At 37.5% G+C, this 15,343-nt stretch overlaps 1 protein-coding gene across 1 annotated transcript in view; it reads left to right on the forward strand.

The window, feature by feature from the left end:
* The window catches only part of LOC109056478 (ras-specific guanine nucleotide-releasing factor RalGPS2-like), a 94,803-nt gene that overhangs the window by 40,322 nt on the left and 39,138 nt on the right, over positions 1-15,343 (forward strand). The window contains 5 exon segments of the mRNA XM_042777227.1: positions 5,135-5,229; positions 7,942-7,963; positions 8,373-8,462; positions 8,547-8,639; positions 11,211-11,337. Coding sequence (XP_042633161.1) covers positions 5,135-5,229; positions 7,942-7,963; positions 8,373-8,462; positions 8,547-8,639; positions 11,211-11,337 — 427 coding nt within the window.

Genomic DNA, 15,343 nt, shown 5'->3' on the forward strand with positions numbered 1-15,343 from the left:
GGAGGTTTTTGTCATTTTTATATTACCTTTATTCTATGAAAAAGAGCAGCTTGGACACCTTGTCCTTTTTGTGTTCCACTGAAATAAAGTCATCTGGGTTTGGAATGACATGAGGGTGCATGAGTAACCGATGACACAACTATCCCTTTAACTTTGATGTGGTAGAGATGCTGATTTTAATTTAGTCTTTGATAACCTCTGGTTTCCTTTTCTGGGATTGCCTCAGGAGACGATTTCATTGGCTTTGAAGGATAATAGATCAGCATCTTTAATCAGTTTAGTTGCACAGAGCCACATGAATGGTGCACATGTATGTTCAATTGTAAAAGTGTCCCCGTTAGTTGTAATGCGTCTGTAAGCATTAACAGAGGAACCAGTGGGTTTCTCTGGCCTTCATGGCTTTGAGGCACATTGTCGTTCAGTCTGACCTGTTTTGGCTGCGACGGAGCAACATGTTGCATACGTACTATCATGAAGAATGCTGTTAGGGTTTTGGAAAAGACCACTGTAGACAAACTTGTGCCAATTATAAACTAGCTGCACAGATCACATGGCATTTAGCCCGACACATGAATATGATACATAACATGAGAGATTATGTTAAAACCAGCACTCTGTCTTCATGTTCTGCTATAAAGGAAATGCAAAAAACATGGTCATGGGCCCAGCAATCCTGAAAACCATAAGGTTTCACATTAGAAGTAATGGATGTTTGTCTGTGATATGCTACACGTTTTCATATACATTCCTGCTAAGACACTCTTTTTTTTGCTTACATGCACCTGCTCTGTTGTTTTAATGACCAATTCACTACTGGATAATTAGTTTGTTTATATATAAGTTTATATTCAATACTATTCTTTTATGATGTATTTTTATAATAGGCCTAATTTGCTTGGGATGTTTATCCTGACGAATAATGAGAATAAAATTAATTTGAAATTTGCTGAAAATGTATGCCAGTAAAAAAAAAAAAATAAAATAGGTTGTTTCATTATCTGAACAGATTTGGAGAAATGTGGCATTCCATCACTTGCTCACCAGTGGATCCTCTGCAGTGAATGGGTGCCGTCAGAATGAGAGTCCAAACAGAGGATAAAAACATCAAAATAATCAAATGAAAAAGTAATCTCGTCTGAATCAGGAGAGAAATAAATATGCACCGATCAAGCAACATTTACATTCGAAAACTATCTAAAACAGTTAACTAATATGTTTGTGGATTTTGGTGTGAGAGAACTCAGTTCATAAGTCATTAATTGATGGACTGGAGTGGTGTGGATTATTGTGATGTTTTTATCAGCCGTTTGGACTCTCATTCTGACGGCACCCATTTACTGCAGAGGATCCACTGGTGAGCAAGTGATGGAATGCTACATTTCTCGGTTTTGGCCATAATCGAGCAGCCCTAGGTTAAACTCTGTTGTGTGGTTCTGCACAGCATATTTGCACTTAAATATAGCGTGCTAAAGTGGTGCAACCATTTAGTTAAGTCCCCACTGTTGTGTATCTCTATTTCCCAACAGAGAGTTTGGCCCAGAGATGTTTTTCCCAGTGAAGTTCCTCATCTTCACCCATTTTGAACACATTTGTGCCATTTGTGTAGTAGTATTTGCCTGGCAGGACGCTGTCTGATCCAAGCTCTGTAGAGCAGTTGAGAATAATGGACAGTACATATGGCATGTTCACTTTCTCTCTTATGCTGTTTTTACAAGGCAAAACTCTTGCAGGTGAAAGAGGGAGAATAACTGGAACACTGTTTCTAGGAAAACTGTCCTATTTTAGATTTATAATCTTCAGGTGAGGCTCTGTTTCAGACACACATGCCGAAATTGTTTGATTTTCTAGATGTGCAAATGATGTTCTTACTAGTTATCTGGCTTGAGCTTGTAGAATTTGTGGTGCCAGTTAACTTTTTTAAAGAAACAGTCTATTCCACAATAAATTCTATCATTATTTATATCTTGATGTCTTCACAATCCTGTATGCTGTTAGATTTTCTGAGGAACATGAAAGGACTTTTTTTTTCCCTCCACAAACTGCTCTTTAATGCATAAGTGAGCCACAATCTGAGAACCTCTCGGGGTAAATCAAGGTGGGCTATTGTGAGTTCACTTTGCTTTAGATGGGTTTGTTTGGAGCACTCACAAATTCTAGTAAAACATTCCAAAAATCTTTTAGTATTATTATTATATTACAAATGTAAAATTATTAAAGAAATGATTGGATTTTAGCACTGATGACATTAAATGCCATGATGGAAAATCTCTGCTCTTGCCCACCCATTCTGTGAGCGTTAGTATTTAATGTATGTATTTTTATAGAGACATCCACATCCTTGTCAACTGTAATTCTTTCTTTGATTCCCAGCTCCCCTGTTTGTGTCTGATTTTGAGCTGTGGTTATGAGTGAGCTCCAGGTTTCCAGACTAGGTGATGATATTAAGGTTCAGCTAATGCAAAGTGACTTAATGTCATATAAGGAATCCGACACAAGGCCAGTGTTTGACATAGAGTTTTTCATTGCCATCCCTGCCAAGCACTGGTTCCATTACTCTTCATCTCCCATTATCTTATTCATGATTCCCAGCTGGTTAACTGAATACATCCTGAAATGGTATTAGAACTGCCTTGTTTTGTTGTTTAAATTAGGTAAAATGTGGTTGAATATGCAATTAAATCCTTTTACAGCTATAAAGTTGCCAATTGAGTTTGTTTTTTCAAGGCTTGACAGGTTGTCCTGATGTGTTTTAGTGAGCATCTGTGCAAATGCACTCACTTAGATGCATCAGTGCTGCTACATCTTAGAATTATGTTGCATTTTAGAGACAGTAAAGGCCTTTTCATGAGACATGAAAGAAAGGGAACATAAAACACAGCTATGATCCCCTTTCCATTGACTTCCCGCTGCTTTAAAGACTTTTGTGCGATAGCAGTGCTCCCTGTGAAGAGAACTGACTTCCTCCTGTTTTTTGTTTGAAGGTTTGAAATCTATGAAACTGAGAATCACAAAAGTGGATTTTTATTTTTCCCCCATCAAACTACTTATCTTTTAGCTTACCTTATTTCCTCCATGAGTCTCCCAGGGTTCATTGCTTTGTACGTTATTCAATCTGTCACTGCCAGAATAAGACAGACGCAGTATTTGATGTCAGCCCACTGGTGCTTTAGCCGGCTTTCTCTTCTTTTTTTTCTAGTTTATGGTCCTGAAAATACTCTTCCAACTGCAGATTCTAATGCTTGGTTATTGCATATTGCATGGACAATTTTTTGTGTATACAGTATGTTTTGATTTGTTTTTGTGTTTTGTGTCTTGTATTTTGTTTTGGGTCTTTTTTGTAATTTTTGTTTGTCTTGTGTTTTGTATGTTGTTTTGTCTCATTTTGTTTGGTGTCTTGTGTTTTGCATGTTGTGTTTTTGTTTGGTTTTGTGTTTTGTCTTGTTTTATTTAGTTTGTCGACTTGTGTTTTATTTTTGTGTTGTGCTTTTTGTTTTATCGTGTGTTTTACTTTTGATTGGTCTCTTGTGTTTTGTTTTTGCATGTTGTGTTTTTGGTTTGGTTTCATGTTTTCTTGATTTGAGCAAAACAACTCCAAATGAGACAGGAAGAGACCGTCTGACTAATCGACCACAGTTATTTATTTATTTATTTATTTTAGAAATAGGTCAGTGTAAAATGGGACAACTCAAACATAGCAGAAAATGCAGATGTGCCTAAGAATCTTCCTTATGTTTTCGTAAATCCAGCCGATTAGATTTGAGGCAGTTCTTGACATTTTAGTGTACAATATGATTTAGGTAACACATGGACAGCGTTGTTTGTGGATGAGATCCCTTTTTAGGGTTTCTAGCCTGCATCTTTTTGGTTACCAGTCCAAATATTACTTAAGCAGCTACCCTTTGGAGCATTCAGTTAAATGTATAAAGTCATTGTTCAGTCATTGTTAGTCTCAGAAATGCATTACATAGCAGAAGAAGAACGGGAATCTGCCTTTAACCTTTTATTTTATTCTCAGAGTGGGTAGTGATTGGTTTCACTGTATCTCAATAGGTGATTTCCTCATCACAGATTATGAACTCTATACTAGGAGCTCGGATTTGTTACACATGGAGAATTTGATTCAGCAGAAGTGATTTCATTGGCACATCTTGGTGGTCGTTGGTGCTGGAGACACAATGCAGAAAGCACACTTAGTTCTGTGTGTGTTGGCTCCGAATATCCACATCTGTGTTTGTGTATGTTGCTAAGCTGCTACCTCCACAGGTTGCTGACTCATTAAGTCACTGTCTGCCAGTGTGACCACAATAGAGATTGCGCTTGTGTTGGTGCCGGGTTTACAGTAGGTACATTCCCAATGAACAATCGTGATGAATATGTTTGATGGTTAATTTCATTGTTCTTGCTGTCCTATCATGGAATCAGGATTTAAATCTCTCTCTGTGGTTGAATGCATATCAGAGTTTGTTTTTGTGTTTTAATGGTGCTAACAGCTCGTTTGTAACCGTTTTTCTACTGGAAAATGTCTGAGCGCTTGGTGTAATTATGTAACGCATGGTTGCATGATTATGGTCGGGAGTTTCCAAACGTGAATTTCCAAGCGTGGCCGATATGTCGTATATGAAACTGTCACGGCAGCTTTAACGCGTAGATGTTTCTTAGATGACCGAACAGGTGGAGTTGAGTTGTCATGTTCATGTTTTGGAGATTTAGCATGTCAGATTGATGCCAAATACACATTGTTAAATATTATTTTAAAAGCTTTTCCATTCTTGTTCAGTCAATCAGTCACACCATGCGAGCGAGACAGAGGATCAACACAATTTTTAGACGATTGGCAACGGAGTCTGAGAAGACTTCTGTTTTTGGATGCAAAATCAAGTGTACAAAGCATGAGGGACTGGGAAAGATTCAAACTTCTGCTGTCAGAGGCCCCATTAATGATGTTTTCTAGGGTCACTACTCATGAGTGACGCTCACCTTATTTCAGGTGTCCTGAGTTGATTTGTTTTTGGCATTGTAGACCATTCGCCGCCTCCTGCTGTGCTTGGTTGACTAGTTTTTTGTCCAGTTTCTCAATCTTAAACCAACTAGACTGTGATTTATTTATTTATTTATTTTTTGTTATTTTTTTCAGGAGCTCTCTAGTTGTGGCTGGAACAAGAAACACAAAGCACACTTCACAACACACATTAAAATGAACAACACATTAAACTTCATTCTGATGACCCAGTGATAGGTAACAGACATTGCCCATAAATAAAAACATGAAGAAAAATTAAGGGTCAGTGGAGTGTCAGGGGCATGGCGGTCATATTGTTGGCAAGTTAAAAAAAAAAAACATGAAGAGCGTTTAAGTAATTTTTTTTATTATTTTTTATGACAGCAACTTATAAAACAACACACATTAAAAAAAACCAAAAAAAAAAAATTAAAACAAATATTCACATTTTCTCACCTTCATTAACTGCATCAGGTCACGTGTCATGCATTTTCAGTTGTGTAGTGTGGAACGAAAACTTATCTAAAAAACAGCAAAAGTAGAAAATGAACACTATCATCTTAAAAATCACAAAAAGCACACTAGTGTAAACGTAGCCTGAGTTTGTTGTGATCGGAGCAACTTTACAGGCTGATATAGTGTGTGATCCTCAGTCGTTTAGTGTAGAATGGCCAGTTTTTCCTCTCTGACTATTACAAAGTTTGGTAAATGATGCCCAGTGTTTTAAAGTCGTGTAGTGTATTGCAGCCTTTAGTGCATCCTTTTCTTTTTAAATTTTACAGACCCAAAACTTTTGAGCAGTATAGTTTATTTTCTGATAGTAGTGCATTACATTTTTATTTTCACAAATATAAAACATGCTTTTCAATAAAAAAAAGCTAAATTGGAGAAACATAATTTGAGCATTACATTTTCAAACATTATAATCAGTAGCTTTAAATTTTAATTCATAACAATACTCAAATAGGTGTGTGGTCAGCCAGTTTACTATGGTAGGAAGCTTGTTTATTGTTTCTGTGGCTACATGTATTTCGAGAGTTGGTTTGTTTTAAATAAAAACCTCAAATTTTAAAAAGCGGAAAAAATAAGGTTTCCAAGTGGTTTGTGTTAGGGATTGGGCATCAAAGTGTAGAAAAGCGTTGGTGCAGGTAAATGTTTGGGTCACGAGGGGTGGAGGCCTCTCTAGTAGCTCAGCTTCCAAAGGGCTGGCATGCTTGTAATGCGCTGGCTGAGCATCTTTGGGAGTGAGTATGTTTCTGGCCTAAATCTCTTGGCTTTATTGCCTTGGATTGGCTGGGTTAGAAAATGACGTCGCCATCAAGGTTCTTGTTAACAGAATTTGGACTCTATGCACACACTGTGATTGTATGTCACTCCAGGTCAATGAGACAAGTGGGAAACTAAACTTGTGAGCAGGTAATGGGGATGTTTGAAAACCTTATCGCTCCACTGAGGCCTGAGCAAAGATGTTGGCTTGATCCAGTTGGCCTTTAAAGAAATATGTGGCCCCCTCTGAGTGTGTACATGTTTCTGTGTGCAGTCGTTGCTTCATAATTGGCAGACGCTGACAGTGTGTAACCAGAAGGGAATGATAGTTGAATAAAGCTTATATCTAATGCAGAAGTTGTTTTTGCACCCCAAAATCTCCACTTTAAGACTTGAACACACCTTCATAGACAGACGTTCTCCCCTGATAATATGGCTAGCTCTCTGTAATAAATATGAGAATATCAGTCAGGAATTTGTGTTCTGTGGAAACTTTTCTCAATGTACATCCTGAAAACGGCTGTTCAGCAACCCGCATGCACTCGCCTGCCAACACAAATGTACTTTCTGAAGGGTGATGCTTGGAAAGTCGAGAACAAAACGTTCTAAAAGGATTGGAACCTAATGTCTCTCTCTCTCTGTCATGCACAGATATGGATTTAAACCAAAAGTCTCTCTCTCTCTGGCTAGACCTTTAAGCTCCCCACTTCAAAGACTCACACAAACATTTTGAGCCAATGAATTGGCCTGTCATGCACAGATATGGATTTACTCTTATGTACTCAATGCAGGAAACAATGGAAGCAAAACTCGGGTATAAAAGCACACTTATGCAAACACACGCATACAGACAGACCCTACAGGTTACCCACTGACAGATGTTAAAAATTAGGCACATAAGGGTATCTTTTACTGAGGGAAATTTGCATAAGGTCTGTGGTGTGTGTGTTGTTTCAGTCCTTCCCTCTACTTCAGTTTGTTCTTTTTATTTTTTGTCATGTTTTCCCTGACGTAGATGAAATGAGAGGAGCACGGAGTTGAAATATTCTCTAATGGAGTGTGTGGGGAAAAGTTCTGCATGACTAGAGGCTCAAAATCAGGCTAAAAAAAAATGGATTTCCTCTTTGTGTTTAATGCAGGTGTGTGTGTACCACAGCAGCTGTTGTGAATATGTGCTCACGCATGTTTTTTGTGCTGTGTGTTTGTGTTCGAGTATAAATGTCTGCAGTACCATGCTGCCTTTTCTCTTCATTAGTCATTACGTCCTTTCCACTGGTTTGAGGAGTTCCAGCTTTATCCAGAGGTTCTGTAATCCAGTCTCACAACAACAAACAGGAACACACAGTAGGGGAGATGGTGAAACAATGACCTCACCGTGTGTGCGTCCCAGCATGGGACATGTGGGAAGGAATGGAGAGGGAGGGATCGCGGAAAAGAAGAGTCTGGAAAATCAACAGGAGAAATGGAAATGGGGGGCTGAGGTTGGCAGGGGCTGGGGGAGATGAAGAGTGATGTTTCAACAATCCATGTCTGCAGTTACATAACGTCTGGAGCTTAAAATACAATGTTTCTTCTTGTCTCTTGGCTTCTCATCTCCTCTCATTCTCTATTTTCTTCACTTCTTGTTTTATTCTGGTCATGTCTTATTTAGTCTTTTCCCCTTTTTGTCTCCTCAGTTTTGTCTCCTGCTCTCCTCTGGTCAGTTTTGTCTCATCTTTTCTCATCTCAGTTCTTCTCACCCTCTTGTTTCCTCCCTCCGTCTTATCTTTTTTTTTGTACCCTCCTATTTTATTTTATTCTTATCTAGTCTTTTTTTTTCTTTTTTTCTTTTTCCAGTCTCATCTCTCTTTTCTTCTCGTCTCTTCTTGTCTTGTGTTTTGTACCTTGTCTTTTCTCTTTCTGTGTACTACACAAAGTCAAAGCTATTTATGATCAGGCGTGCATCTGGTGCAGTGTCTCTGCACTTGTGACTAATGGGTTTCCATGTACATCTGTCCAGCCCAAACATGTTTAAGTTTAACGATAATGAAAAACAATAAACAATATGTTGACTATGGCAGTATCGATCAGCTATCAATGTCAGTCTTATGGTTTTGTCTAACGTTAGGTGAGTTTCTGGGTGGTGAGGGAGATTCTTCATGCTCAGACTCTGAAGATCAGAGCAGAAGTGTTGAGCCTCTATATCAGAACAGCAAAGGTAAAAACACTCCATACTGCACATTTGTACTACTGTACTTAAGTGACTATACTAGTTGCTAACCTTCTGTCTGTCTTCCTGCAGAAACTGTGTGACATGAACAGTCTCCATGCAGTGATGGCGGTAGTATCTGCTTTACAGAGCGCTCCCATCTTCAGGCTCAACAAGACCTGGGCTGTGAGTTATTTAAAACACACCTTATTAACATTTTGCATGTTAGTTTTTCAATTACTTGCTAAAACATACTTGGTAATTATTTTTGCACATTTTTGCATTGTTTTTTCTTATAAAATGGCTTTGTCATACACCAGCAGAGTCTAGCGTCAAGACATTTTATTTTATTTTTAATACTTTCTTTTCTTTCTTTCTTTTTTATTTGTATTTTTTCAAAGCACCTTGTGCTACTGCATGCGTCCAAGCTTCTTTAGACTTGGTTTCCATGTGTGTTTTTAGGTTGTGAAATTATCCAGGCCTCCGACACACTCTCAGTTAGTTACTGATGCGGGCTGGAAGCAGCAAACAAATGAATCACTATGAAACCTTGAGCTGTTTCTTTCCAATATTTTGATTGATGAACAACAAGGAACCAATATTTTGATTGATGAACAACAAGGAACTCTGTTTAGTTTTTTTCCCCCTTTCAGTCTTTACTGGAATTAAATCATGCATCTCAGTTCCCATGATACATGATACCCTCCATTTGGACACACTCAACAGTGGTGGTGATTTTTGTACCCCTATAATTTATTAAACTAGCATAAAATGATGGTGCTTGAGTGAACGTTTACTTTCTTTCTAATGATGGAAAACTAGTTGTTAATGACATCCTTATAAACGAACCACCTCAGTTTCTTGAAAGATCAATAGACTGCACTAAACCTAAAGCTAATAGCAGGGTTTCCCAAACACTCGTGTGTTTCTACTCTAAAATAGGGCAACTATCATAAAACAGACACCTGTTCTCCAGGTTTTTCATAACTTCAAAACATGTTTGCTCACAAATCATTCTGTAGACGAGTGTGCTGCACTTGGATTTTTGGACATTTATTAGCATTAGCAGCTCCAGGTTTCCTTTGTAAAATCCTGGAAGACTTTTAAATGTAAACACTTGAAAATGTTACATTTTGATGTATAGAAGTCTGCAACTTAAATGAGAAGTGTGTCACACTTTCAGTGTTTAAAAAGTACTCTTTCTATTTTAGTTTTAGTTTTGCTCTCTTGGGCCAGTACAAAACCACCAAAGAACCACCTGGAACACTCAAGCAACCTTATAGAATGCACTAAAACCGCTCAGAACACCTTAAACCTGGCAACCCCCCAGAACACCCTAGCAACACACATGCAATTCTGAACGTTTTAGGAGCCACAAGACAATGCTTTGGCAGCCACCAACAACATCCTCACACTTTGGCACTGAATTTTGCATGTGCAAACAGTATTTATTTGTATTTTGAGAGGAACTATGGTTACCGTGGTATACTTTTCTAAGGATCGTGCTATCCAGCAGCTTGGTGTATCGGTCTTTTCTTTGGAAATATTGTCTTGTCTTGTCTTGTCTTCAGTCACAGCCAACATCCTCCTCCTCGATTGTGTCTCTAGTGTACCATTTTCAGTCTTTTACATAACTGGAATATTCCTCTCCCCCGCTTTTTCTGTCAGATCTGTGATCTCCAAGCCTTCTCAGACTAGCTTTCCTCAGACACGGCCAAACACAATCCAATATAGTGGGCTCTGAACGTACTTTTATTTGGTGTTTTTGTAATTTAATAAAACATTTTACATTATAAATTGTGTTATTCTGCATGATTTGCTTCAGTGGAAGGAAATTTGACTTTTTGTTCAAAAATGATTTTACATGATCAGTCGCCCAAAGATAATCCAAAGATTTTTTTTGGGTGAAAAAAAAAAGGTTTAATATAGGTAACACTTTATTTTGATAGTCCAACTCTAGGCCTAACCTAATAGTCTACTAATGATCTAATGAGAATTACTTAACATGTAGTTGCAAAGTTACTTGTAGTTAGTAGAATATTGTAGTTAGCCATTTACAAACTTCCTGCTAAAAAGTTTTTGCTATTCTTCTGGGGACATTTGCAAAAATTTCATCTCCACACAGACCTGCAGACAGTATGATTTTGGAGAACTGGAGTGTGTGTGTGTGTGTGTCTCTTAATTTGGTTAGGTTTGTTTGAATATACTGTGTGGTACACTGGATTTCATTTCATCACTATCATCTTTTCATTTGTTTGCAGAGCTCTTATTTAATCTAAAGTTTGCTGCCTTTGTTTCACCCGCTTTTGTTTTTGCTGAGAACATTACTAAACACTAAATATTAGTTTTCCATTTTTTTTCTTCTCTTGTTTTGGTCAGGTGGAGATATTTTACACCGTCCTAAATGCGATCATGTTTAGGATTGCTCTGCCAAATGGTTGATAAATGGAAAACAAACAAAAGTCACATTAACTGTGTATGATTACTGGAGTATGATAGAGATGCTGAGCACAGACACTAAAAATCAGCGCTCTTGAGATCTGTTGTTAGAGCCTGGATTGTTTACAGCTGAGTCCATTTAGATGATTATTTAGAGCCTGATTTATTAAAGGTTTTTCTGTTTAGAAACACATGCTGACTTTATAAAACATACAGAAAATATTGATGTATGTCTGAATGTTATCTGCTGAGGGTTGCTGCACTTCTGCATGTCACAGATGCTGGTAATAAAGCTTTCCTTTTTCTCCTTTCCCATAGCTTTTGAGTCGAAAGGACAAGGCCACGTTTGAGAGGCTGGAGTATTTGATGTCTAAAGAAGACAACTATAAACGCTTGAGAGATTACATCAGCAGCCAGAGCATGACATCCTGCATCCCGTATCTGGGTATTTTTTCTTTGCTCTCTTGTTTGCAGTTTTGCACACGCACAAAACATAACCTTTTAGGGAGGCCTTTTTCCAGTCTGCTATACATCCTCACACACCACATGTCTTGCAGACATTTTAATCAATTTCGGTTTTTAATTAAATTGTCCCATTTCAGGCTTTTTTTTCTTGTTTAGATGTCCTCAAAGTTCTAGGGATGCCTTGTGGATGATTTGTACTAAACAGCAGACTGTTTCATTGTTTGTGTTTATTATTTCTGTGTAAATTAGAGCTGTCAAAATTAGCACATTGACACATGCGATTAATTATGTGAGTGTAATTAAATTTTCTCAGCACCATTATTTGTTGACATTGTGCAAAGTGATTGACTAGCTGAGAAATCACTGGCTGCTCCCCAAGGCAGTTACAAGGACAGTTGCGATTTGTCATGAAACCTGTTTCAATCATATCTCACATATCCAACCACCCATTTTATACCAATAATAACAAAATAAAAAATAATAATAATGAATAAATAATGGTTTATAAAAAAAAAATTGTAAAACAAATTTGACATTTCTCAAAAACACCTTCTTATGAAGTCTCGAAAAGAAAGAAAATAATACAAGTATGAAAGAGCAAATAATTACAGAAAATTAATACAAATCCTAATTATAAATTAAAACAAACAAAATTATCATTAAAAACAGAAAAATGATTACAGAATATTCATGTTTGGTCGAATTATCCATTTAAGCGAATGCAATCTTGTTTATAACTGAACTTTATACGAACAGAACCAAATTTATCACTCCAAACAGGACCAACGGTTTGGTGCTTTATGTATGTCATGATTACGTGTGTTTGCCCTGGTGTGTTTGGTACGGGGCTGGAGGAATTTGAGGCAGAGAACTGGAGGATCTCTTGTGTTTTCAGATTTGGCCGTAATGCTGAAACAGTTTCTTTTTTCCTGCTGGATGTTCTTTTCACCCCCTCCCTTTATCTGTCTGTCTGTCCACCTGTCTTGCTTTTTATGGATTAAGTGTATTTTCCATAGATGATTGCAGAACCTGCCTTTCACCTGACAGCAGTATAATTTAGGAGAGCGCGGTATGACTGAAATCTTTTATTTTATTTTATTTATTTTTTTATATATTTTGTTACAGTAGCCATATATATTGCAGTGTAGCTATTATTAACAACCCAGCAGTGTTGTATGTGTTATATTTCATAATCATTACATCGTAATCCCCCCTTTTCAATAATCTAGTTTCTTCTTAAATCCTACATAAGGTTTGGGGATTTTGGAGCCTATGCTTGTTTTGTTTTGTTTTGCTTAGTTTTACTTTGTTTCTCTTGTTTTGTTTTGTTTTGTTTTGTTTTGTTTTGTTTTGTTTTGCTTTGTTTTGCTTCACTTGCTTTGCTACGGTTTGTTTTGCTTTACATTGCTTTGCTTTGTTTTGCTTTGTTTAGTTTTGCTTTGCTTCAAGTTGTTTTGCTTTGCTTGGCTTTCTTTTGCTTTGCTTTATTTAGTTTACTTCGATTTTTTGGGTTAGTTTTGCTTTGTTTTCTTGTGTTTTATCTTGTCTTGGTTTTGTTTGGTTTTGATGTATTGTGTTGGGTTGCGTTTTGTTTTATTATGTCTTAGTTTTCTTTTGTTTTGTTTTATTGTGATGTTGTATAGCCCTAGAAAAGTATGCCAGGCTGTAGTAGTCTTCTGCATCTTTCACAAGCTAGCACTCAGGTTGGCTTGCAAGATGTATCATTGTCCCAGGCAAATGATGTGCCTGATCTTCATAATTCTTTTAGTGAGTCTGGAGCTAAAGCTACACAGACTATGCATATAAATGACCCTAACTTGTTGTCTGTGAATTCTCCCTTTAGTTTTTTCACTTCTGCTTTTGCAATCAGTGATGGTCTGATTGTAATAAGACGGTGATTTGTGGTGTGTTATGAAAGCGTTCAGGTGGGGGGTGGGCTCTGAGTACATCCAGACGGCTTCATCACAGTCTGAATGTGAGAAAAACTGGCTGGAAGTCTATTGAGAGGAAGATGAGATAAAGGATCGGGTCAGTGTCCAAATGGTTTGTCTGTTTTGTAATAACAGGATTTCCCTACTGAAAACACTAGGTTAGACTAAAGCTTCCAGCTGGATGCACATAGGTGTGTGTGTGTGTGTGTGTGTGTGTGTGTGTGTGTGTGTGTGTGTGTGTGTGTGTGTGTGCTTTTTAGGAAGAAATAATTTGTGATATCTTTGTTTTCCATTGGATTGGATGCTGACAGGAGCTCAGTTCTCCCACCAGCCGCCAACAACCACGACACACACACGTAATCCCAAACCCCCTGCAGAGACACTATCTGGAACTCCCATCAACCCACACAAGTTCAAAGTTCACATGGGGTCAGCTGATACAGTTGGAGACATTTTAACACATTGATCTAAAACGAAACTTGCATCAAATACACAATTTAAGAAATAATTATAATTGCTATAGTGATACCCTTTCATAATATTTGCACATTCCTGTTTTATCCAAGACTTATTTCTGAACCTATTTTCAGTAAAATGTTCAATCATGGTGAATCACAAATTTTAACATCTCAACTAAATATAATGTAATTGTGAGTAATTACATCAAAATAATAGAATTTGTTTTGCATTGTTTTAGCATTATTTATATACTATGTGTTTTAAGATAACATTAAAGGGGTCATGAACTGCCTTTTTTATTATTTTGTATTCTCTGAGGTCCACTTATAATGTTTTCAAGATTTGTACATCAAAAAACATCATAATTTAGAAGTAATAGGCTATTTTCTGTGCTGTTTTGACCCTCTCATCGGAATGCTCTGTTTGAACAGGCATGGCAGATTGTAGACTCAGAAGTAAACACTGACTTTGATAGCCTACATCCTTCACAAATGGACGTTGCTGTGATTTAGGTAAAAATTGCATAAATAGTACATATCAAACAATCTGTGAAACAGTTACTCTCACTTGTGTGGTGCAACATTACTGTCAGATCCAATACAGTCGCACAGCATCAAGTTCTTACTGACGCGGTCTGGATCTTCATTAAAAATAAAGTTCATCCACTTTATCCTAATGTTGGGATCAGAAGGAAGGCAATGCAAAGATTGTGTTTTCCACAACTTGGGATTGCACAGTGTCTTGTTGTCTTTGGAGCATCTTAATCGTTTGATTTCTTCACAGACATGAGTTTGCTTCTCTCGTTATTATTCTCATTTTCGTTGAGTTTAAGTTTTTCCATCTAATGTTTTTATTTAATCTATCTTCATTTTAATGAAAAAAAATGTTTTTAATAGTTTTAATGAAACCCCTGAATAGGATCAAGCCTACAATGACTTTTCAGAAGCTAACAGTGTGTGACGTGCCAAAACTTAAATTGACCACTTTCACAGCTGATGATTTTAGTGGTCTTCAGTCTCTATCCAACAAAAGCTTTTATGGCTGGATTGTGACTGCACTTGTTGTCTAAGTGTTAGTATTTACTCTGGTGTGCCATGTGCGCGAAAGTGTAAAGCCTGTGATCTGTGTCCCATGGAGAGATGCATGCTGGGAAACAGACAGAAGCTCTTTAGAACGTGTTAGAGCGCAGGCCGCTCACAAAACTTCATCTGCCAGTGTCTTTCTCTCCTCTCTGAGTGTGTGTGTGTACTGTATGTGTTTTCCCGATAGAATTAGATGCTTGGCTGTGAGTGATCAAGGACATTTTGAAAGATAGTCCCGCTGGGGAAGCCGGGAACAGGGAGGCATAACTTTTATGAAATACACTTTTGTGGAGCTGTAACCTAAGCACTTTATATGGAAGGAATGTCTTGCTCTTTTGTCTTCATCTCTCTCTCTTTCTCTCTCGTCTCGGTCTATCTCGCCTCGATTCGTGACTGGACGGCAGAAATGTGTTTTTCATTGTCTCTATGTGCTGTAGTCCTCCCATTTTCACATGTCTGCACTCATACACACACACTCACACACTCTTCTGCTCACATTACAGAAAAATCAATT

Source organism: Cyprinus carpio, chromosome A20, assembly GCF_018340385.1.
Source record: "Cyprinus carpio isolate SPL01 chromosome A20, ASM1834038v1, whole genome shotgun sequence".
In the NCBI taxonomy this organism is placed as follows: domain Eukaryota; kingdom Metazoa; phylum Chordata; class Actinopteri; order Cypriniformes; family Cyprinidae; genus Cyprinus; species Cyprinus carpio.